This window comes from Pseudochaenichthys georgianus, chromosome 20, assembly GCF_902827115.2.
Source record: "Pseudochaenichthys georgianus chromosome 20, fPseGeo1.2, whole genome shotgun sequence".
NCBI classification, from domain to species: Eukaryota; Metazoa; Chordata; class Actinopteri; order Perciformes; family Channichthyidae; genus Pseudochaenichthys; species Pseudochaenichthys georgianus.
In genome coordinates this window covers 22918684-22944634 of record NC_047522.1, presented here as the reverse complement: position 1 = coordinate 22944634, position 25951 = coordinate 22918684, and the positions used below count along the sequence as shown (strand labels likewise).

Below are 25951 nucleotides of genomic sequence, written 5' to 3'. Positions count from 1 at the left end.
ATATTAATATGAATTATTTGCTTTTTATTAATTTATATAAAGTTGTAATTTCTGTGTGAATATCTCAGGTTCCCCCTGAAGCTAAATTGTTGCCCCAATAATTTTTTTCCAACACTTTCAACAAAGCTCTGGTAAATTGCATTTTATTCACATAACACTTTTATCCCAACAACACCGATAAAAAGAGGTTGAAAGAAAATGCAAATACATGTAGAAAAGTTGTCTGACTATAATAAAGGAAGAATGACTTCCTCACTGTGTCGGTTCTCCAAAGCTCCATTTGATGGATTTCTAGAATTAAAAACAGAACAAATGATTGTTATATTATTTACACCTAATAGAGAGCCTAAGTCCCTCCCTTTCTGGTGGACCACCATGGGACCTTATTTTGGAAAAAATATGTATGGTAGTCAATGGCGAGAGAAATAATTTGTTGATCCCGTTTCAATTGTGCCATGAATTACACATATGATGTTTGTCAATTTAAATTTTTTTATTTCCAAGTCAAGAAAGTCCAAGAGTAAGTGATGTCATAAATGGGGCGAAGCCTGCAAGCTAGTTCAGGCAGTCAACTCGACCACTCACGGCCCGTCCACACTACAGCGTCGACAGCTTCAATCTGCCCATTCACTTTGAATGGGGTGACGTCACGTTGCCTCGCTTTTTCGCCGAACTGAATTGTGGGTAGCATAGCGGTCCGTCTCCGCCGGAGACGCCGGAGTAGCCAGCGCCAGCCAGCGCCAGCCAATCAAATTCTGTTTCTGAAAATCTGACAGCTGAAGCCGTAGCCAATCAAACCGCGTCTAAGCTGGGAGAGATATCCCGCCGTTAATTTCTATATTTCAAAAAAAGTTGGAGGAGAAACTAACTATCGCCGTAGCAAATCACCCGGTTTTGTATGACCAGACCCTCTTCACCTACCGGGATACAAACCGGAGGAACCAGGCATGGAGGGAGGTGGCAGAGACAGTGGGGGAAGCTGGTAGGTTTTCGCCTGTTTGGGGAGTTTATATATATATTGCTCTCATAAAATCCCCGGGGGTTTTTGCTTTGTATGTCGGGGGCGGGAGATTCATGTGATTGGTTGTTGGTCGCGTTGCTTGAAATCCCCAAGCTACAGACACGCCCAGCTCCAAGCTATTTTTGAAGATGTAGTGTGGACGCTCCGTTACTGTATGCTGCATTCATACTTAACGCCCCTTGCCGCTCTACAACCAACCAAACAGACTCTCCTTAATATGCCGCTCTAATTAACCTGCCAGATCTCTCTATGCTTTGCTTGCTGCTGCTATTGCTGCAGCTACTTCCACGTCGCTGCTGCTTTCTGCCCCACCACCACCCCAGCTTCCACCTGCAGGCTCGGGGGTTAGTTATTTAATCATCACTCATCGTGCTATGTATATCTATGCAGTGATGATGCCCGAGCCTAGTCGCCAAACTCAACTATATGCTGCTTCTAATAAACATGTTAAAGAAACACGTGAGCTGTCTGACTGACTACAGCCGGTCCCGCATGCTGGCTCTTACAGACTAACTGCCCTTTTGTGTAATAGCAGCTCTCAACATGCCCAGACGTGTAATGATTTCCACCTCGTTTACTGTAATACTTTTCACCTCAATCTGAAAGAAAGGGGTGAAAGGTGCCAAGGTGACGGCCATCTTGGTGTGTTGTGCGAGACCAGAGGATCGAAAAATAATTACTCTCTCGCCATTGACTTCAATACATTCTTATTCCGAAATAAGGTCCCATGGGTCGGAAGTACTGTAGAAGGGCGGGACTTAGGCTCTCTATACATTTGTTTTTCAAATAAAGCTGTGTATACTGCACTCACTCGGGCTCGGTGTGGTCCTGGAGTTCCACATTGAGGGTTTCAGGCAGTAACAAGCAGAGACCAGCAGCAGTGATGGGCACGATGCCGTATATCAGCATGGGGATGGAGTGATGGTAGACGTCCAGCAGCCTCACCAGTGGAGCCAGGATCCCCGCCACGCGACCAAACATCGAGTTCACACCAAAACCATTCTGCCTGCAAGAACGCACAATGGTGAATGGACTGCGTTCATACAGCGCTTGAAATGCAATTGAAAAAGAGGGACATTACCTTAAAATAGTTGGGTATAATTCTGTAGTGTACGCATAGATTACGTTGAAACTGGCAGTAGCAGCAAACACCCCGATGACTGCTATGGTTGTCACCACGGCAGGAAGATCTGATGGGGAAATAATACATTGCAACACATAGTGAACGTGAAAAAAACGACACGTCTATAACAAATGTTTTCATGTACTATATACCTTTTGGGATGGCAAGGACCATGAGGCAAGAAGCTCCCCCGAATAAAAGGAAGCCCACTAGTCCTGTCCTCCTTCCAATGCGTTGCATCAGAACGTAAGAAGTAGCCTGTGCAGGTAATTCAACGACTCCAAAGATGAACTGTGTGAGGTAGATATTGAGGCCAAAGCTGCCCACATTCAGGATCAGTCCGTAGTAGAGAAGATTTACAGCAAACCTGGTACAGTTGGAGAATAAGAAAGACATTTTGTTCAAGTTCCCAATCGAGGATTAATGTGACAAATGTGAACAATTAACAGCGTGGCGATTAGATATCATTGATAAACATTAGTCATAGCAATTATTATGAAGACCCACCAGTTGTAGCCCATTATGAGAGTACGCTTTCTCAAATACGATATCCGGAAGATGTCGAACACGTTTCTTCTTCCGGATGTTCCCTCAGTCTCAAGCTTAGGAAGTGAAAAGAAAGAAAATGAGTATGTGTCACAAAGAGGTTTGAACTGAAGAGGATTAGGGCCACTTGATTTTATTTTGAGATCGGACAAAAAGTGATCTGATTTTTTTTATTTTTGAGGAAAAAAATCTGAATTGTGAGGATTCGTACGGAGCCCTGGAGGGTTCATTGAGAGAAAAATAAATAAAACGTGGCCACACTTTAGTAACTCGTGCGCACGCTTTAGTAACTCGTGCGAGTTACTAAAGCGTGCGCACGAGTTACTAAAGCGTGGGCACGAGTTAATAAAGCGTGCGCACGAGTTAATAAAGCATGGCCTCGTTTTATTTAAATTGAGGGATTCCTGTCCGTGACTTACAGTATCTGCTGCCCACAGCTGTTTTATAGAAGGAAAACATCCTTCACTTTATGAAATCTCTGTGGCACCAGTGGCCTGTACTACGAAGCAGGATTTGCTATACACTATTCATTCATGAAGTATGACGCTGCGCTGTCAGCACGCGTCTCCATGTTTGTGATTGGTCAAATGTTGGTAACCTCGTCCCTTTCACGTGAACGCACTCTCAACCGGACAGAGAAACCCTGGTTGATTTGCTGAGTTAATAACCAGCTTCGTAGGACCGCTTAGCGACATCGCGTTTGTTAGGGTTAGTTAAGCCGGGTAAATCAAACATATCCAGGGTCTGTTGAACTGGCTTCGTCGTACAGGGCACTGGAGGCAGTAACGTGTAATTCACCAGAATCTGAAGAGCAGCACCAGCTGCAAAGAGCGGTGCATTTTACTGTTTACTTCACTGCCTTGCCCTTCATTAGAACCGCTGAATAGAGATCGAGGCTGCTACGTTTAACCACACACATCTCTACACACATCGAACTACCAGAGTATTCCATTCCCCTTCGTTTTATGAAGGAAGTCCTGTCACCGGGGCGCATGATGTGTGTGTGTGTGTGTGTGTGTGTGTGTGTGTGTGTGTGTGTGTGTGTGTGTGTGTGTGTGTGTGTGTGTGTGTGTGTGTGTGTGTGTGTGTGTGTGTGTGTGTGTGTGTGTGTGTGTGTGTGTGTGTGTGTGTGTGTGTGTGTGCTCCGCGCTCCGCTCTGTGTGTGCGTGTTCGGTGTGTTTGTGTGTCCCCGACACCCCCGGCATTTGTTTTCAAATTACCACGAACAGTAATTTACACAAATCTGGTTCTCCATAGTTATATGTGTATTCCCAAGTGAAAAAAATTCGTTTAATCTTAATCTCGATGTGCTATAGTCCTGCCGGAGTGCACCGGAACGAACGATACTATCATAAACAAATGCCCACACACACACAAAACGAGGCCACGCTTTAGTAACTCGTGCGCACGTTTTAGTAACTCGTGCGTACGCTTTAGTAACTCGTGCGCACGAGTTACTAAAGCGTGGCCACGTTTTATTTATTTTTCTCTCTATGAACCCTCCAGGGCTCCGTAGGTTCGTATCATTTTTTTTATATTTAAAAAAACGTTTTAAACAGTATTCCAATTTTTCTTAAAATTCAGAGTATTGACTTTTTCCTAACAATTCTACGGAGCCCTGGAGGGTTCATAGAGAGAGAAAAAAACGAGGCCACATTTTATTAAAGGAGACCTGTCATGGCCATTTGCAATGATCATAATTCCATTGTTGAGGTCTACTAGAATAGATTTATCCATCCATCTTCTCCCGCTTATCCGTGGTCGGGTCGCGGGGGTATCAGTTCCAGCAGAGAGCCCCAAACATTCCTTTCCCCACATCCACCAGCTCTGACTGGGGGGTCCCAAGGCGCTCCCAGGCCAGCGAAGAGATATAATCCCTCCACCTGGTGCTAGGTCTACCCCTTGGTCTCTTCCCAGCTGGACGTGCCTGGAACACCTCCCTAGGGAGGCGCCCAGGTGGCATCCTAACTAGGTGCCCGAACCACCTCAACTGGCTCCTTTCGACGCGAAGGAGGAGTAATAATAATAACCTATTCTAAAAATAATGGACTTTTCCTCAGATTTTTTACTTTTTTTCTCAGAAATACTTTTTTGCCACTTTAAACTTAGAATTCTGATTTCTCAGAATTAGTTTTTTGTCCCCTCAGAATTCTGACTTTTACCTTTTTAGCAGATCTCCAAAAACTGATCTCATGTGGCCCCAATCGTCTTCCGTAGGTTTATAGCGTTGACACAGCTCACCTGGTCCAGCAGATGTTCTGGTACCGTGGTCCCGTTCAGCTGGGCCGCCCTCTGCAGCTCCTTCAGCGCCTCCTCCTTCCTGCCCTGGGTGATCAGCCAGCGGGCGGACTCTGGGAGAAACCTTAAGATAAGATAAGACTTTATCCCGAAGGAAATTGTTGTGCCAGAGACACGAAAATACAACAAACACTGCAGCATAACAGCAAAACTGTACACTAAAAGACGGGGTTACAGATGGGGTCCAAAACTAGCAAGCCCCATGAATGTCTGGGAGCAAATTCATTTGATATGCTACACAAACAGTGGCGACTGGTCATTAGGGGCACAGCCCCACCTAGTGTCAGCAGAAAGTATTAAAATAATGATTACAACAAAATGCAAAAAATAAATTAAAATATATATAAAATATATTTTAAGATCATGTTTAATGCTCTGATTCGTCTGTACATTGCTGTTTTAGTCTGTGTTCTTCTAATTAGTGTCTACAGTGTGTGCCTATTGAGCTGTTTAGAGCCATGTGGGACAAAACCTGATCCTGCCCCTCCCTCTGACTGTCTAAGTGAACGGTGACTGCAAAAACTACACTGCGCATGCTCAGAGTATTTTCCTATTTAATGTGTGTGCCAAAAAATAATGACCATAGGGGCAAAGTGCTGCCATCCCCACCATACGTCATCTCACATAATTCAGAGCTGATTGGCTGTAAGTATGCGTGCCGCGAAAAGTGTGGTGTGTGTGAAGAGCAGGTGAAGAGGAGGAGAGAGACGCGTCCTAAAAGCAGGAAGTAAGCTGCGCATGGTTTCCCTCCACAAAAAAGCAACGAGATTTCTCCATAGGATTTTAGAAAATAGCTCCAAATAAGATCTGTGGGAAACGTAGCTGTTAGATAAATGCACGTTTTGTTCAGCCGGATAATATCCACATGTCTACCCTACTTTTATCATTTTCGAATCATAAATCCATCGATTAGATTTATGATAGACTTTTGAAACTACAAGAAGGTGGACTTTTACAAAAAAGTAATAGAGATTTTTGTCCAGAGGGATAGGCAAATGGACTTCATCTTCAAGTCAAGGTAAGACCACAATGTTATTGAAAATGGGATCTTACTAAGAGAGAACAATTCAATATTTAAATGATACAATTACATTTTTTGGGTATCCTTCTGTTGAACTGTCTGTTTAAAAGTAATTGAAGCATCAGACTAAAGAGGCTTTTGAAAATAATATTATATTTTGATTTAGGTCAAAATATAATATTTGTAAACCTGAAGAGTCAGTGCCAGTGTCTCACCAGCCACGAACCTCACTGCAGAAGCTTATAGACATCGAAGTTTTTTGTGCCCCACCACTTTTGTACATATAGAAATGCCACTGTACACAAATATGGCCTGTTGAATTTTCGGAATATTGGGTTGCAGATTAGAATTTTCCAAAGCGGGGTTCGTTTAGCATGAAACACTTGAAATAACTAAAGGATAAGTTAAGGCAAGGCAAGGCAAGGCAAGGCAAGTTTATTTATATAGCACTTTTCGACGCAGGGTAATTCAAAGTGCTTTACAAAAAAGAAATGAAAGACATTAAGCATTAAAAAAGAAAAGCTAATAAAATAAACATTAAGGAAAAATACATGGATAAAAGTTACAGTGCAGTCTAAAATATGATTTAATTTAGACAGACTTTCTTCACCATTTTTTGCTCGCATGACATCCACAATCGGACCCTCAGGAGGCTGTACACACCCCCTCCCCTGCTTTGCTTCCATAACAAAGTCTTTAAAGTGTTACCAAAACACTCCGTGTTACCAAAACACTATTTTTCATCCGTCGATGCCAGATATTCCAAATATCTCTGCTTTCGAGCAGTCCCTCTCATAAATGTCATGGAGTTTAATTAGGTTTAGAAAAAGTACATGGATAAAAGTTACAGTGCAGTTTAAGATATGAAAAGTTCAATTAAAAGCAGCGACAAAAAGAAAAGTCTTCAGCCTGGATTTGAAAGTAGTCAGAGTTGCAGCGGACCTGCAGGTTTCTGGGAGTTTGTTCCAGATATTTGGAGCATAATAACTGAACGCTGCTTCTCCATGTGTAGTTCTGACTCTGGGGACAGAAAGCTGACCAGTCCCTGAAGACCTGAGAGATCTGGATGGTTCATCATTTAGCAGGAGGTCAGTAATGTATTTTGGGCCTAAACCATTCAGTGCTTTATAAACCAGCATCAATATTTTTCTACTTAAAAAGAAAGTAGAAAGAAAGTGAGGTCAAAGAAAACTATTTCTGCTAAAAGGTTAGCAATGATTGAGAGTCAGAGCTAAACATTTCAAATGTGTGTATCTCACACTGCACTGCAACTTTAATTCATGTTCCTTTGTTATTCATGCTTTATTATCTTTGCTTTTAAATGTGTTTTAAATGCCATGTTATAATTTGTTTCTTAATGTCTTTCATTTCTGTAAATCACTTTGAATTGCCTTGTGTTGAAAGGTGCTATATAAATAAACTTGCCTTGCCTAAAGACACACAGGATAAAAATCACACACTTTTCCTTGTTATAATTCAAACCACTCTTATCGCGAGTGTTACTGCTGACCTGTAATAGACTGCAAAGAGGACGAGAAGAGGACTGAAGAGCACCAGCTGCAGGATCCTCCAGTAGCGGATTAAATAGGCGATGCCCGACAGTAAGATAATTCCCACACCGAAGAACGTTACGATGATTGTCGTGGAACGAGCAGCGTAAGAGGGACCAGTCCACTCCACCCCTGTAACAGAGATATATAGACATTTAGAGGGAGGGAGAGAGGAAAAGAGAGGATCCATTTCTCCCGTGTTATTATCCAAAGTTAATGTAAACTTTTGAATAATGTACTTCATCTACTACAAGTAGTTTGTTTGAATGTAATAATTATGTTGTTTGTTGTTTGTGGAATCATTTATTGAAAAATGATTATAAACTGAAGCAATATACAAATTACTCCCATTAACTGAGTTTTAAACATCAGCATATCCTGTCATAGTCTGGTGATTACCTGCTAACGGAAACGTTGCTACACCATTATTATTATTATTATTGAAACATGACCGGTAAGTTTCGAATTTGTCCGGTAAAATAAATTCTGTCCCGACATACATTCATAATGTCAGCGGAGGGAGGGGAAGCAGCGCTGTGGAAGAGCAGAGCGCGAGGGAGAGCATGTCATCTTCCCTTTACAAGCTTCAAACATGTATTTATCGTGTGATTTTGGAAATAAAAGTTCCATATTCTGAAAGCCAAGACTTTGTTTATTTAAAATCAAACAAAACACCCGAAAAACTAGTTTTTTACGCAAATCCACGTTTATTTTTAAATGAGCCGTTGCGATTTCCGACTGATTTCGATAGAGCGGGTCACATATGGCAAATGTGTGGTTGTGGGGAACCAGGTCAATTAATGTATTTATTTAACTATTAAATACATTAAGTTTGAGTAAAATACTTGGTTACTGATTAATTTAGGTTATAATATATTAAATTGCAAAGCAAAACATGCTGTAATTGATTTATTGTGTTTTCAACCTGAACAAATCCTAATGTGTCCTTGAAAAGTTGAAATAAAGAAAAGGAAAAAGGATTCCAGTTGTCCATGCGTCCTCTGTTGCCCCTCAAGCCTCTCAAACGTGGGCAAACACTCAAATAAATGCCAAAAACCCAGAGAACTTGACAATACTTATCAGAATAAAACTGTTAAATAACACTAGTTAATAACTCTACTTTACTCAGTGGAGGCTCGTCCATTGAGGAAAGGGAGGACCATCCTCCCTACAATTTCAGAGAAACATTTACTTTGAAGAGAACAATAAATACACCTCAATTTAAAAGATAAGTCTGTTAAAATACAGATAATAGCCCTGGCTTTGGGACTGAAATGGGGCTAGAGAGGACGAGCCTCCCTTTGGGCGGGTCTAGCCAGAGGCTCTGGATTGGGCGTCTATATCATCACCAGTGAACCAATCAGTGGATCTGACTGAGCATCGGAGTGTTGATGGGGAGGGTTATCAGCGATAGAGTTTTTTCTGAACCGGGGAACAGTGGCGCTTCGCCCTCTTACCAAAATCAATTCCTTGAATTAGGCTTTGATTATGTTCTGGCCCGCCATCTTGTGGCTCAGCAAAAAATTGGCCCACGGCCAAACTTACTTGCCTACCCCTGGCCTAGGGGTTCACATTTCCACCCTGCACTGTGAATGTTTACATGGTGTGTTCAATAAAAACATGAAAACATATAATTGTTTGTGTGGTATTAGTTTAAGCAGACTGTGTTTGTCTATTGTTGTGACTTAGATGAAGATCAGAACACATTTTATGACCAATTTATGCAGAAATCCAGGTCATTCCAAAGGGTTCACAAAGGTTCTTGCAACTGTATACCGATCGATATACTTATTGGATCTGCACAAACAAGCTTAGATAACATCCTGAGATTCCACAGATTATAGAAATATAACGTCCCGTCTACACTACAGGCATCGAAAAATGCTTTCAACGCTTCGCCCATTCACTTGAATGGGGTGACGTAATGCCGAACTGCATTGTGGGGAGCGGAGCGTGGCTTTGCAAGCATCGCGAGCATCTATCGGCATCAAAAGTTGAACAATGTTCAACTTTTGAGCCAATCAAATCCCGTTTATGCAATTCCCGCCAGTACAAGCGCTAGCCAATCAAACCGCGTGTATGCTGATACCGCAGGTCTTGACTATTTTCCATATGTCATAAAATGGAGGACAAATTAATCATTGCCGTGGCAAATGTCCCAGTCCTGTATGACTGTACTCTGTTCACCTACCGGGACCTAAACCGGAGGAACCAGGCATGGCGGGAGGTGGCAGAGACAGTTGGTGAAACTGGTTTTCAACTGTTTGGGGAGTTTATATCCAGTTTACTTCATTTTAACATTAAATGGACAGCTAGTAATGTAGCATAACATATAATATATATTAATATAAAAATAAAAAATAATATAATAAGTATAAGCATAATATATAATCTTATATCTTAATATATTAATATAATAATAATATATAATATATATATATATGTATATGTATAATATACTAATATTACCCTTAATATATAACATAACATACATGCACAGCTATCAAGCATAGACAGTATATTTAGCCCGCATGGAATGTAGCATAACAATTGCATTCATTAATGGAGGAATAATTTAGTAAATTCAAGAAATTAACTTTATTATTTATTAACTTTATTATTTCATTTAATTGTATTAGAGGATGTGTGCAAAAAGAGATGGAAGACTCTGAGGGACAGGTTCCGCAAGGAGAAGAATATGGAGAAGGAGGCAAAAAGAAGCGGGGCAGGGTCTGCAGGGGGGTACAAGCCCTGGCGTTTCATGGCAGTGATGGGGTTTTTAACCCCATTCATCATAGACCGTGAGACGTCCAGCAATGTCCCCCGGCAGACCCTGCCTCCATCCACCCTGCTGGCAGAGGAAGAGAGCCAGGTAGAGAGTGAGCCAGCCAGCCAGTCAGCCAGCCAGTCCACCAGCCAGTCCACCAGTCAGCCCGCCAGTCAGCCAGCAGCAGCCAGCCAGGTGGAGAATGCTGAGCTCCGGGGCAAAACACGGGGGAGGGAGAGGGAGATGTCCCCGTTCGAAAGAAGTCTGCTGTCTGCTGTCAGCAATTGCCCAGCAAACCCCACCAGTGGTGGAGGAGGACGAGGACTTGCAGTTTTTTAAGAGCTTCTTGCCCACCATGAGGCTGATGACAAGGGGACAGAGGGCAAGAGTCCGCCTCGGGATACACCAGCTAATTTTTGCACACATACTGATCCACATTACAAAAGATTACACTCATCACTCATCACACACACTTCACTCACAACATTACCAAATAAAACGTTATTTAAAGTATGTTATGGCTATACTGTGTCTTCACTTGTTCATGTGGTTTGTCAGTTGCAACTTACCAGATGCTTCATGTATGTCGGTATATATAATGTGCTTTCTTCTGTAATTGTTCAGTGAAAACCTATTGAAATTATGAGTGGTTTATCAGTAAACAGGGCTGAAAGAAAAAGGTTGTTAGTCATATCATAATATAATAATATCAATTCAAGAAACATGTTAATTAGGAATGTTTGATTTTAAAATGGCTCATTTGGAATATTTGCTCTTTAAAGAAAATGGGTAGCTCTTTTTTTTTTTTTTTTTTTCTATTTTATTTAAAGGACAGTGCACATTAATTCACATTGCTGTAAATGATCCAGTATTAGCCAGCAGGCTAATTTTCAACTGTTGTCCTTGGCAAGATGTTAACTGACCACAACAAGACTAGAAAATAAAAACATAATTAAATAGAGTACAGCAGACAACATCAGTACACCAATAAATAAATAGCAGTACAAGAATAAATAAATAGCAGTACAACAATAGAGAGGAACAAACAAACATGCAAACAGATGAAATATCATCACACCTTGATTCAGTTAAAAGTGTTCACATTTTTGATTGTTTAAAAGCCAGTTCTTATGATTGTGGTTAAATGTATGATAAGAGGTGTTATTCCTGATCTGTATTGGTATCGTGTTCCAGAGTGTAAATGCCCTCACAGAGAAACAGTGTTTGCCAAAGGAACTGGACCTAAGAGAGACTACACAGTCCCCTCTTAGGGCAGACCTTGTGGTTCTACTGTTTGAATTTTTCTGTTGTATAAAAGTGCAGAGCGGGGGGGGTGCCTTGCCGTTTAGAATTTTAAAAATGAGACATGCATCAGTGTGTTTTAATATATTTTCCCAGCTGAGCAGGTTATGTTTGTCCAGGATTTTGCAATGGTGGTATAGCTTTGGTTTTTTGTCAAAAACTTTGAGAGCTTGCTTGTAAAGTGACAGGATAGGCCTTAATGTTGTGCTATTCGCCTGGGTCCAGCTGGTCATACAGTATGTTAGGTGGGGAAGGATCATGGCAGTCATATATAGTTTTGCAACAGGTGTTGTCAAACAGTTCCTTATATATCTAAAATGTGCTAGATTGTATTTAGTTATTTGCATTACCTTTCTCACTTGTTTATTGAAGGATAGAGTAGTGTCAAGGATAATGCCTAGATATTTGTAAAATGTGTAACTGTTTGAATGACCTCCCCAGACACATAGACCTTGGGTTCACAGTGTGATACAGTGTTGGTCTTGCTAAAAAACATACAGACTGTCTTCTTAACATTCAGATATAGCTGTGAGTCAGTAAGCCATTGATTTACATGAACCATTGCATCATTTAATTTGGCCGCAGCTTGGGCCTTGGTTTTTGCATGGACATAAATGACAGTGTCATCAGCGTACATTTGCACCTCACATCCAGTGCACACTGAGGGCAAGTCATTTATATAAAGGCTGAATAGTATTGGGCCCAGGATAGATCCTTGGGGTACACCCAGTTCATTCCTCAGGGGTGGTGATATCTTAAAAGAGCTTTTGGTTTGGAGGAGCCATGGTGACACTACACCACGTTCTGCTGCCATGACACGGCACCCTCCTCATTCAGATAGGAGCAGAAGGTCTCCCGCAGTTGGATGGATCGGCGTGTGGCGTTGTTTGAGCCCATCCTAGGTGTATCGCGCAGGGTTGGAGCTTCATCACTTGACTCTGCGACGACAGGTGTGCGTGATGACCTTCCTATTGTCTTCCTGCGGAGGAAGTTGTGCAACACACAGGCGGCCTTCACACACAACTCTGTTACCTCCGGGCTGGTGGTGATGACACGCCGGAACATTCTCCACTGAGATGAGAGGATGCCAAACGCACATTCAACCACCAACCTGGCCCGGCTGAGGCGGTAGTTGAACAGCCTCCTTTCACGCGTGATCTGGCGTCCAGGGAACGGACGCAGCAGGTTGTCCAGCAGCGGAAAAGCCTCATCTCCAACGAAGACATGGGGAAGAAGGCCGAGCCGCTCTGCTCCTGGGATGAGGGTGTCAGGTGGGAGCTGCAGACTGCCATCTCGGAGGCCCTCTCCAAAAGCGGAATTCCGCAGGCTCCCACTGTCGCTGCTCCTTCTAAAACCTCCGACATCCACTACCCTGAAGAGGTACTGGGCATCCACTACAGCCAGCAGTACCAAGGAGTGGGTGGACTTGTAGTTAAAGTACAGGGACCCAGAATTTGCCGGAGCCTGGATCACCAGATGGCACCCGCAACCTCCTTCACGATGACAGCCACTGTTGCATGCCCGACCCGATAGCTGAATGCTATGGTCCTGTATGAGTCACCGGTTGCCAGGTACCTGAGAAAAAAGTAATATACATGATTTACGCAGACACAGATCCCCCCGCCCCACACACCAAAGACACACACAGACCACAAACACACACACACACACACACACACACACACACACACACACACACACACACACAACACACACACACACACACACACACACACACACACACACACACACACACACACCACACACACACACACACACACACACACACACACACACACACACACACACAACACACATACCACAGACACACACACACACCACAGACACACACACATACCACAGACACACACACACACACACACATACCACAGACACACACACATACGACAGACAGACACACACACACACACACACACACACACACACACACACACACACACACAACACACCACACACACACACCACACACACACACACACACACACACACACCACACACACACCCACATACCACAGATACACACACACACACACACACACACACACACACACACACACACATACCACAGACACACACAGACCACAGACACACACACAGACCACAGACACACACACAGACCACAGACACACACACACCACAGACACACACACATACCACAGACAGACACACAGACCCACACACACACCACAGATCACAGACACACCACAGACACACACAGGGGAGCAATACTGTGTTTACCTAGCTATCTTAATTAATGTCATTCATCTGAACTAAATCACAGACTTCATTCATCCATTGCATGCATTCTCTCTCTTTATATACAGAGTCATATTAAAGAAGTAGAAATACACAAAACGTACCGTAGGCAGATGGCGAGTCGCTCGGCGGGTCCGATTGACAAACGCATACGGGTGTCTGCCTTTGCAATCAGTGGACCGACTTTCCCCAGCAACTCGTCGAACACGTCTTTGCTCATCCTGAAGTACTGCTGAAACAGTACACCTTCCAGGCGGAGCTCTTGGACAAGAACGTGGTATTCCCCCGTTGCAGACGTTTTCTGAATATCGGATGTACCCAACAGCGACGCACAATATGTGGCCTCCTGCGAGACATTGCATAAACCAACGCTACCCTTGCTACAAAACCGGCATCCATTTTGGCAATAGTGGAGAAGTAGCAGGCTTTTTTTTGCTTTGTATGCCGGGGGCGGGCGGGGGGCGGGCGACTCCTGATTGGTTGTTGGTCGCCTTGGGCGCGAGAAATCGCCAAGCCTCAGACACGCCCAGCTTCAAGATTTTTTGATGCCTGTAGTGTAGACGGGCCGTAAGGATCATCACTGAGTGATCAGAACTCGTGACAGGGGAAGCAAATACAGACAACACACAACGTAGCTTTAGGTAGCAAAACACGGAGATATGCTCACTTTAGCTCTTATTCTGATCAAAAGTTGTGTTCAATGGCATTACAACGAGAAAAAACGCGACTGAAGGTTAATCCATAGGTTAATCCAATGTGTCTGTCAAAAACGGAGAATCAAAATGAGCTAATAATGGTAGCCACCAGAGGCTAGCGCAGCTTCCGGTTTTTCTACGCATCACTATCACTCCTTATTTGGTAACCTGTGTGTGTATGTGGAACTTTCCCTCGATTCCATTGGCTCTGACGGTTAGAAAGAGGTGTCAATCATCAAAATCGACCAAGGGGGGCAGAGATATGGAAAATCCACCCAAATGACCCCGGAAGTGTTGTTTTTTTGCTAAATCTCTCTAAAAAGGTCAAATGTCACTTGTTTTGCATCAATCTTGATACAGGGTACTTATTATATATTGTACTTTGGATTCCTAAAGCTTTTAGTCTACGAACCCATCATTCAAGGCTAGTTTTCACTATAAGTAAAAAAGTATTTTTGGACAGACACTATAATTTACATTTTTTTACTATATGCAATCTGAATTTTCTTTAAAATAAAAAACATCTATATTCATTTTGACTTTTCTACATCCAACTCACAGGTTTATCATTACTTTGAGAACAAAGATTATTAATTTTCCCCTTTTAGAAGTGTAGTAGGCTCGGGGCCTAACAGGTAAAATAGCTAATGATGATGGGAAGAACAAACCTACCCATCACAGATGTGTTCATCTGAAGGTTGATACTCGAGGTGCCGCAGAGAAATTTGAAAACCATGTAAACGTAGATGTTGGGGGAGAAAGCTGATCCAACACTGAAGAACAGGAGGAGAGAAACACAGAGCAGGATCGCGAAGCGCCGTCCAAACCTGCAGGGAGAGGAGAGAAGACGTATGCTTTCACCTCAACACGATATAAACTACAGACAAGATTAACCACCACAGGAGGTCTTTCCACCCAGTGGCCATCAAACTCTATAACTCGTCACCCTTCAGTAAAGGGAACTGAGAACTTCCACACCAACACTATCTGCAATATAAATATCATTACCATCATTACAAAACACTCGCTGCTATATGACATGTGCAATATTATTATTGTTAAGAATGTGCTATGATAACGTGCAATTACGTATCTGCCACAGCGTTTATTTGCACTACTAAAGACTGTTAATATTTACATTAATTATGTCTGTTTCCTGTAGATATTTAATTGCACGTTTAGTGTATAGTTTTATTATTATTATCATGCTGCTGTGTTTGTTATATTTGTATGGCTCTGGCACAACAATTTCCTTCGGGATAAATCAAGTCTTATCTTATCTTAGAGATTATTTTTATTATTTTCTAAAATAGTGATAATAACATACGTAGATAGATAAATACATCATTATTTATATTAATAATAATAATTCGATAAGGCTATTTAAAGAAAAAATAAACAAACAAAAAGGTGGATGTGTTTTGGTTTCTAAGCACTCGCTGGAGCAGTGACTATACATCTCGTTGTATTCTGTACAATGACAATAAAAGCTTTTGAATTTTTGAAAGATTACCGGTCCGAAATCGCCCCATAAGCCAGCGCTCCAACCAGAACTCCGGCCATGGAGATGGACTGGGACGCCTCGATCAAACCACTCCTGTCACAAACTACACCAAACTGAAGTGAGAGGGGGACACACATAAAGAAAAACAGAGACCTTACTGCAGTAGCCTTGTAACGGAGGTGATCTCTGGGCCCATAGATCTCGGCCTCCGTTATGGGTAATATAGCACTAAAACATTGCACAGGAAGCATGGGAATATATGTAATTTATGTAACTAGTTTGTCTGTCTCTGTTGCCTGGTTTCATGCTAAAAGTGTTCCCCTTCCCCCATGTCACGACGCTGAAGTTGGCTTCCGATTCAGAGCATCCGATTCGGCAGTTAAGGGGAAAGTTAAGGGACATTTAATTTACAGCGCTGAGCGAACAATCGTCCGTGTTTGAACCTCTTCAATCGCTGCATAGCCGATTTATTTGGCCTGGATTATCCCAGAGAGTCTAAAGATTCTTTATAACACAGTTTGAGATTTGTGAAACCTTTATTCTATTTGTGAAAATACAAACAAGGGAGATTTCAGTGCTTTTTTTTTTTTATCTAGACCACATTAGACCAGGTCCTGATCTAAAACCACTAGACCTAGACTCATCAAATCTGGACTGGATTATCCCAGAGGGTCTAAAGATTCTTTATAACACAGTTTCAGATTTGTGAAACCTTTATTCTATTTGTGAAAATACAAACACAGATGGAAGGCTGAGGTAGCTGCAGCAGGCCAGAATCAGAATCCGAGAGTGAACCTCCCAGCTGGGCAAGCAGGGCACAAACAGGACGACACTCCCAGTACCTGCCAGAGGACAGCAAGGCAGGGAGCACAGACAGGCAGAAGGGGGGAGGGGTCATCACAACATGTTCTTTTGTTTTGTTTTATTGTTCTGTCTTTGTATTTAAAGGAGACCTATCATGCTATATTTAAATGATATAGTGTATGACCATACCTATATAAGGTATATTTATACATTTTATTTTTCAAAATACCAAACAGATCATTTTTTAGACATGCCTCGTTTCGCTCATTTTCGCTCTATTCCAAGCCCGTCTTTGAAAATTCTGAGCAGCAGCTGACCACGCCCCCCTGCAGAAGAGCAGGCATGAGCCGGCGAGAGTCACGTTACCATGCTTGCTGTGATTACGAGTGTCGAATAAACATGTCATCTCAGAGCAATGCATGTGTTCAAGCATACTATCAATTTGATCCAGAAACTGACCCTGAAGCAGTGGAGGTTTGGTGGAGGTTGCAAAAATCTCGGTTGCAGCAGGACGTTTCTGAATGGTTAGCTGACAAGCTGTTGTCCCTATTTATTTTACTCTGTTACGATGCTTGCTCCTTATTCCGTTCATATTTTGGCTAATTAGCAAGAATGCAATGTGTACAGTTTGTAACGCAAAAACAGCGATATATATATATATATATTTATAAAGGGAGACATTCATATTTTCAGCATATATACAATGGCCTCATTGCGTTTAATAGTTTACAGTCCTTTTCTTCCAACATCGTGCAACAACCGTTGGAAAGTTGAATAACTTAGGATGATAAAAAGTATAACTCCAACAACACCTCAGTTGTCAGCAATGTGTGTAGTTTCATGTGTTTTTAAAAGCTCAGTTATTGACTTCTTTGTGCAAATTGCGCCACGATGCCTTCTGAACAGAGAATGTGTGCTGCATGGAGATACCACAGGTAACATTTTTGACAGCTTTACTAAGTTGTCTGTTTAAATACATTTTTCACATGTCATTCAATATATGTTTATCACAATGTGTCAAGACGGATGCAGTAACTTGAGGACTCTGTAACCTGTATGGTGGACCATCCTGGATTGGAGCCTGTGTGCCTAAATATGTTCTCCCTGCAGAATGCATTGAATATTTACAGAGCTGAACATGGTGGACGACAGTTGAGGCAAATAGAGCAGTGAGTGGTTTGTTTTGACTGAAATTGTGAAACGAATGCTAATATTGTTCATGGAAATAAATACTGGTGTATATGGCTTTATGCAATCTTTCATTCTGTCATTGTACATGTACTATTATATTATATACTATACAGCAATGGCATAACACACCCATGTGTACGACAAAAAAGTCCACACAACCTTATGCTTTTGAAATCAGAATATTCTTTACCCATCCAAATATGAATAATCACGACACATTTTGATATCAACTCGGAACTTTATTGTCAAAATCAACGGTTAAAAAAACCCATAAAAAAAAACTAAATGTAGCCTACTTGTATTTTGTATAAATGACACTAAATAGTTTTACAGAAGCTTTGTGAGCTGGTGCTGGGGCTTCCTTGGACGCAGGATCAGAGTGGTGATTCCGGCCTGCGTTGTCCTCAGGATACGCAGGGAGTTTCCTGATCCGTGAAATGTCGATGTTGGGTTCAGACAGCAGCCAAATTGAACCGTGTAGCATACCCGGCGATGACCTCCTCCCTGTCAGGTCGCTCATAATGGTGCAGGCTCCACAAAGACTTGGTCAAAGATGAGGTCCATCAAGTTGGCCACGTAGGGCTGTGCAATGGTAAAAAAAAAGCACACACAAAAATGTGGTTTAGATTAGTATATGCATGTAAAAAACTGAAACTTCTTTCTAATTTTTTTATTTTATATTTGTAAATAGTTGTATAATAAATATTTTAAACACTTACGGAATGTGGGGTCAGTCTTTACTGGTTTTGCTCTGCATTCTCCCTTCCTGGCCTTTGGGAACTACAGTTTATACAGAGGGTTTCCAGTGGATGTAGGTCCTTGTGCACGCTCAGCGTTTTCATTGTAGTGCAGGGCTGCCAGGTACAGTCTTTCATTTCCGCCATGATAAAAAAAAATGTAAATAATAGCAAAGGATGTACAAATTGTCACTAATTAGTACGTATGTGAGGTGCTGGCCTGTAAAGAAGAACACATAGTTAGAACAAAATCAGACTGACTGTAATGAGTGCTAGCCACTAATTAGCCTGTTGCTAGAGGTAAGGCCTTGTCAACAACTACAGACCAACGGGGCTTTAGCTCAGTTTTACTCGTGGTGTGTGTCCCCCCTCGCATACATACACCGTGTGGTATCCTAACACACCCCCATTTATATTCATGTGCGCAAAACAAGTAAACACACAAAAGCTTTTACATATAACGCTGCAAAAAACGGCATGTCTCATTAGCGTAGCTTAGCTTACAGATCGATGATATCTGATCGTTCTTACAGACTACAATCACAAAAGCTTTTACATATAACGCTGGAAAAAACGGCATGTCTCATTAGCGTAGCGTAGCTTAGCTTAGCTTACAGATCGATGATATCTGATCGTTCTTACAGACTACAATCACAAAAGCTTTTACATATAACGCTGCAAAAAACGGCATGTCTCATTAGCGTAGCGTAGCTTAGCTTACAGATCGATGATATCTGATCGTTCTTACAGACTACAATCACAAAAGCTTTTACATATAACGCTGGAAAAAACGGCACTTGCCTACAGAAGATTACGTTTGTTATTATAACTTACTCAATATGATTTTAGAGGATACAAAATACTAATAAATAGGAGAATACATACTTGTGTTATTGCCTAGGGCGTGGCTTTACAGCCTTCACACAGATCGCCATTACGGCAGTATGTCTGAACATGTTAGCAAATGCCTGATAATTCAAATAAAAGACAAAGCAAAGACTGCGGAGCGTACGAAATAAAATGCTACAAAAATATATAAACACCTAACCGATTACTATTTGAGTTTGAGGCGACATTGATACGGCAAAGCTACATGCTACATGCTACAAGCTAGAGATAGCTTTATCAGGAAAAACACCGCTAAATAAAAACTTACAGCTTCAAAATTGGATGTGTCCTCACTGGCCTGGTCCCGGATGGTTGGTATTGATCCCGGGTTTAGCATTACTTTGGAGGCATATCCGTGTTGGACTTGAGACAAGTTCATAAACATGTCCGTCGTAAAATGTTTGGAACACACAAACAGAAATCTGCCGTGGTCTTCTGGCCAACCTGATCTCACCAGAATGCGTGACTCCACCACGACTCCTTTACACCACAATGCGTGGTGGAGTCACGAACTTTGTTACATTTACGTGTCGGCACCACGCAAACAACCCCAATGTAAAGTGAATGAGGCTCCTTTGTCGTGGTGCACACACGCATTTCTACAACGTCCCGCAGTGAGCTTTTATTCTATAAAACGTGTTTAAAATCTACTTTATAGCTTGTAGTAACTCACGGGAGGCTTCTTTTATTTTCTTTTTATTCATAATTATTTTTATTTTTCGTCAGAATGTAAAAATTACATTAGTTACGAATTTGTGTTCTCAAAAAACACTGCATTGTGTGTAATTGCAACCGTGATTTTTATTAAATTAGTTAGTTTTGAAGGAAGGCCAGAGCTTCAGCTGTGTCAAATAGATTGTTCCCTTTAGTTAACGTTATTTAAAGATAAAGATCATGTCCCCTGTATTGTATTACGAGCGTCCATTCCCATTGGATAACGGAGAATTTTACACCCGGAAGTAAGTAGCCTATTCTCCTTACTGGCGATTGATTTTACAGTGATATCTGCCACTACTCATCGACTAAAAAACACCAAATTATCCTTGTTAATTACACAACATTGATTGGTTTGAAGTGTGTACAATGCTTTTGTATTTTCCCCTTCGATTCGGAGAAACAAATATTTTTTCGGAGTTTTTGGACAGCAAAAGACACTACACTACCCAGAATCCTCAGCTATCGTTTGGGACTACACCATGTGCTTAGCTTGACAAACCCCGTGATCAGTCCTCAAGCTCTTTGATTGGTTGACCTCCAACTGCATTCCATATGAAAAAAAAACGTTTCGTAAAAAAGAAAATCACACTTTATTCAGCAGTGCTTGCTTTACTCTTTGAAAGTCATCACATGAATGCATTGTAATAAATGGTTTGGTTGCATTAAATATTACACATCTGTCGTAGTTATTTATTTATCTACAGAGATCGGGCTTAGAATAGACCGGAAACTATTCTTTTACCGTTCTGTTTTAATTTCACAATAAAGTTAGTAGTAATATTTAGTTTTTATATTATTGTTTTTTATTAACTTCTAGACCGCTGGGTCATGTTAAGACCATCTTTTTTTTTGTTGCTATGGGTTTTTTCCATCGCTTTTGTGTTACAAATATCAAAACAATAACAAAATAATATTCGTCGTAAACTAAACCGGAAACAGCAGTATCTTTTATTTTGTTAACACTGTAAACTTGACAGCCTTTTAACCAAAACCACCTACTGGTTAAGCACGTTATTACACGTTTAGAGTAATTGCAATGCAGGTAGATTGTGTTGCTTATTAATGACTGTTTATTAAAATGCCTTTTTCTAATGTCTTTCATTTTTTGTAACGCACTTTTGAATGTGTTATATTTATGAAACATTTTTAAATATTAAGAGTACATACAAAATAGTGGGAAGTAGGAAGGTCAATTATATAAATATAGAATAGAAAATATCAAGAAGATACTCAAATGATATCTAGAATAAAACAGTTTAGTGCCTGATAGGAGGATGTGCTAACTAATACGGCTTTTAATAAAGAAATGTGCAGAATACGACAGTTGTTGTGTTTTGTATGGTGGAAGTATACACACATTGATAGATGTCTTGTAATGCACTGTTGAGGAACATGTGACCCAAGTTTTTCATTCATTGCATAACTACGCTATTGTGTATATGATATGTCAATAAACCTTAGAAAATCTTGAAATCTTGAAAGGGATGTGCAAATAGCAATTATATACAGTCTTTAATTAACTATTAGAGAATAACGAGTAATGAATATGCTTTAAACGGATCTGCAGATAAATATTTAGTCTTCTCAAGCACCAACTATCAAATATCTCGCCTGATTGTTGGCACTTGACAATCACCTTCACTGAATTTCATTCAGGTGTAACTAAAGTCTGATTTAAGGGTTGTTTATATTTCACATCATTAATCCAAATCTGGTAAAGTAACTAAAATAAATGTAGTGGAGTAAAAATACCAGGTTAACCTTAAAGAAGCCCCTCAGGATTATAAAGACCCCATCACCCCAGCCACAAACGGTTCTGTCTGCTGCAGTCTGGCAGGCGGTACCACAGCATTCGGACTAAAACCACCAGACACAGAGACAGCTTCATCCCACAGGCCAGAAGACTATTAAACACCTGAACTTAGAAATAACATTCATCTGGCTGCTACTTAGAAATTATTTATCTAATATATCATATTCCAATCACTTGTATATAGACTCTTATTGCACTATTTCACTATTTTTTCTGTGTATCTGTTTTATTGCGTAGCACTGTTGGAGGAGCCTGTGACCTAAGGGGGAGGAGGGGGGGTAGGACACGTTCGATTCCTGTTTTGAATAGTGTGCCGTCGATGGGTTTCATTCCATTTCGAAGTCCTTTTGGACGCTCTGTGTAAACGTCGCGCATCCAATCACAGAGGTTGAGGACTGATCACGGGGTTTGTCAAGCTAAGCACATGGTGTAGTCCAGTGGCGGCCGGCCCATAGGGGCGCTAGGGGCGCCGCCCCACCTCTTGCCAGATACAAAATAAAAATAAAAAAAAAATATTAAATAAAAAAATATATATTTAAAAAAAATATATTTAAAAAAAATATATATTTTATATTTAAATGTTTAATGAACAAGGTAAATATCATACAATTAGTATCACAAAAATGTATAATCTACAATACAATCTCGTTTAAAATTGTGTTACGATGTCTAAAATTACTGATAAGTCACCCGTTTCCTGCCTGGCCTTGCCCATGGCATTAGTTTATCATTACGGGGCGGAGCCCCCGAGCGAAACAGCAGCAACCAGCAGGTTGCAAAAGTCTCAATAGTAAACTGTGCCGCCGAAACATAATTTCAGCCAATCAGCGCCATCAAATATTTTGGTCACGTGGGCGCTCACGTTGGCGCCCATGTTGCTTACGTGCGTTGACGTGATTTGTTTTTTAGACTCGTGAGTAACCAAGGTGACGCAGTATTTGGATGAGAATGGTGTGCAGGTGGAGTCGCCGGAGCCTCGGTCCGCCCAAGAGCTACTCTCCAATCCTTTTGAAAGGAGAAGTTTGGGAGATAAATTGATACTTAAAGACCTTGGACCGGACCAACCCGATTTGTATATATCACAGCAAGCTCGTGAAAAAGACAAAACGTATCAACAAGGCTTCTCACATGGCTAGCTGGATGCAAACAGGTAAATGCTATCTTTTGTTTCACATGCTTGCTCTTCAAACAGCCGGGGACAGATACGATCTGTTCAGAAACTAGACAAAAGTTAAACAAGTACAAACTACAGACTGTCTGTGTCATGGAGAATACAGTCGCTGGTTTATTTATGTCTGTAGGCCGTTGTTGTGAGTGTGGACGGTCGGAGCATATATAGCGTTAGCTTAGCCAAGCTCCATTCAGGGAACAAGCATTCTAAAAGGTTTTTCGCCTGCCGTCTGTCTGCAGACTTGTCAAAGCATTAATTCATGGTTTTTACTAACCAGTATCAGTATGTTGTTACGTCGGCATCCTTTAGAAACGTGTATTACAATTTAATCACGGTAAAATATGTTCGTGTTGTTGTAGCTCCCGAGCCAGCACGTCTTGTTTGAATGATGCGAGTAAACACAGCTGACAGCTGCGGTGAAACTCGAGCGACTAGAGCGATGCGATAGGAGCATTTAGAGCGAAGCGAATATTCGCATCGCGTCCGGTCTGAACGCAGCATTAAAGCGAGCTCCACGCTGCACTGGAAACGCGCCATTACATCACCAGAAGTCCTAATTTAAGGGGTCATTTGTCCCCAAAAAATTGTTTTACTCACTCTATCAATAGCCCCACCACAAATATTTTCCACCAGCCGCCACTGGTGTAGTCCCAAACGATAGCTGAGGATTCTGGGTAGTGTAGTGTCTTCGGCCATCCTAAAACTCCGAAAAAATCTTTGTTTCTCCGAAGGGGGAAAATACAAAAAGATTGTACACAATTCAAACCAATCAATGTTGTGTAATTAACAAGGACAATTTGGTGTTTTTTAGTCGATGAGTAGTGCAGATATCACTGAGATCAATCCACAGTAAGGAGAATAGGCTGCTTACTTCCGGGTGTAAAAGTCTCCGTTATCCAATGGGAATGGACGCTCGTAATACAATACAGGGGACATGATCTTTATCTTTTAAATAACGTTAACTAAAGGGAACAATCTATTGGACACAGCTGAAGCTCTGACCTTCCTTAAAAACTAACTAATTTAATAAAAATCACAGTTGCATTACACACAATGCACTGTTTTTTGAGAACACAAATTCGTAACTAATGTAATTTTTACATTCTGACGAAAAATAAAAATAATTATGAATACAAATAAAATAAAAGAAGCCTCCCGTGAGTTACTACAAGCTATAAAGTATATTTAAAAAATGTTGTATAGAATAAAAGCTCACTGCGGGACGTTGTAGAAATGCGTGTGTGCACCACGACAAAGGAGCCTCATTCACTTTACATTGGGGTTGTTTGCGTGGTGCAGACACGTAAATGTAACAAAGTTCGTGACTCCACCACGCATTGTGGTGTTAAGGAGTCGTGGTGGAGTCACGCATTCTGGTGAGATCAGGTTGCTTCTGGCACATGTCCCTTGTAAATGAAGTCTAGCCACAGATTCATTTCTTTGTCCACTGATGGCATTGCATGCAGTCCCCTGTCCCGAGTCTTGCAGCCAGCAATAGCACAACGTTTAACTATCTTAGACATCCTGGCAAGAGCAGGCAAAAACACAGATGTGGGTTGATTTAGCCTGCCAATAGCCTATATGCGAATGAGAGGTTTGGCAATGCACGTGGCCGTGGCTCATTCCCCTGATAGGTGGAGAGTTTGACCAATAAGCCGAGGACTTCTCTGTGACGTAGAAAAGTGTTGAAATCTGGATCCGTTTTTTTCAGATCCGTTGCAGCCCCTTTTTTAGAGATTTGGCGAAGGAGGAAAATAGAGAGGGTTGTGTTTTCTGACACTTGGTGAGTTCCCTGGAACACCGGGGACACATATTCATGTATAAAAGACGTACAAAGGTGCATTTTGCATGATAGGGCCCCTTTAAATATTCCAGTAATGTATGTTGCATGTTTTAATTTGATTGTATTTACTTGTTTAAATGAAATTTGTTTTAGGTTCACTTATAAAATCTGTCCAGGGACAACAGATGAAAAATAGCCTCTTGGCTAACTCTGGCACATTTACAGGACTGTTAGTTAATGTGCACTGTCCCTGTTAAACAAATGAATAAATAAATAAAAATAAGTGTATGCTCCTCATTTAGGTGATAATTCTTTATCTACAAAGTTTTCGTATCTTAAATACTGTTTCATAGCAAACAAAAAAATGAAAGAGATGTTAAAGGAATTCAGGTTCATGAGATAAAGAAAAAGGCTAACCTTCAGTCTTTCATCCACTTTGAACAGCTTCTGCTGCTTTGTCCTAAAGCTAAATATGAATAGCAATTATTTTTCTGAGAGAGAAGACAGGATTACAATGAACCAACTTTCTCATACCATTGTTACCAAAGTGTTATTTTCTAATCTTGCAATGTTTTTCACATTCCAAGCAATCCTAGTACTCAATATGACATACTGTAATTAGGCAAACAAAGCTTGTTGCTTAAAGTAAACTTGAACAATGCTAGTTATAGACTATATTTAATTTCCTGTTGAAATGTTTTGCCTGCAACTGTAAATACATTACTGTAAGTTTATATAAATAT

The 25951-nt window shown here is 41.1% G+C and overlaps 1 protein-coding gene across 1 annotated transcript in view; it reads right to left on the bottom strand.

The window, feature by feature from the left end:
- Positions 1 to 127: 127 nt before the first annotated feature.
- The window catches only part of LOC117465683 (solute carrier family 22 member 13-like), a 28070-nt gene continuing 2246 nt past the window's right edge, over positions 128 to 25951 (bottom strand). Inside the window, exons 2-10 of the mRNA XM_034108648.1 lie at positions 16114 to 16217; positions 15273 to 15427; positions 7520 to 7691; positions 4932 to 5052; positions 2652 to 2746; positions 2297 to 2511; positions 2103 to 2211; positions 1833 to 2027; positions 128 to 291 (exon numbers count right to left, since the gene is read on the bottom strand). Of these exons, the coding sequence (XP_033964539.1) occupies positions 228 to 291; positions 1833 to 2027; positions 2103 to 2211; positions 2297 to 2511; positions 2652 to 2746; positions 4932 to 5052; positions 7520 to 7691; positions 15273 to 15427; positions 16114 to 16217 (1230 nt within the window). The 3' untranslated portion in view covers positions 128 to 227. The remainder of the gene's footprint in view (positions 292 to 1832; positions 2028 to 2102; positions 2212 to 2296; positions 2512 to 2651; positions 2747 to 4931; positions 5053 to 7519; positions 7692 to 15272; positions 15428 to 16113; positions 16218 to 25951) is intronic.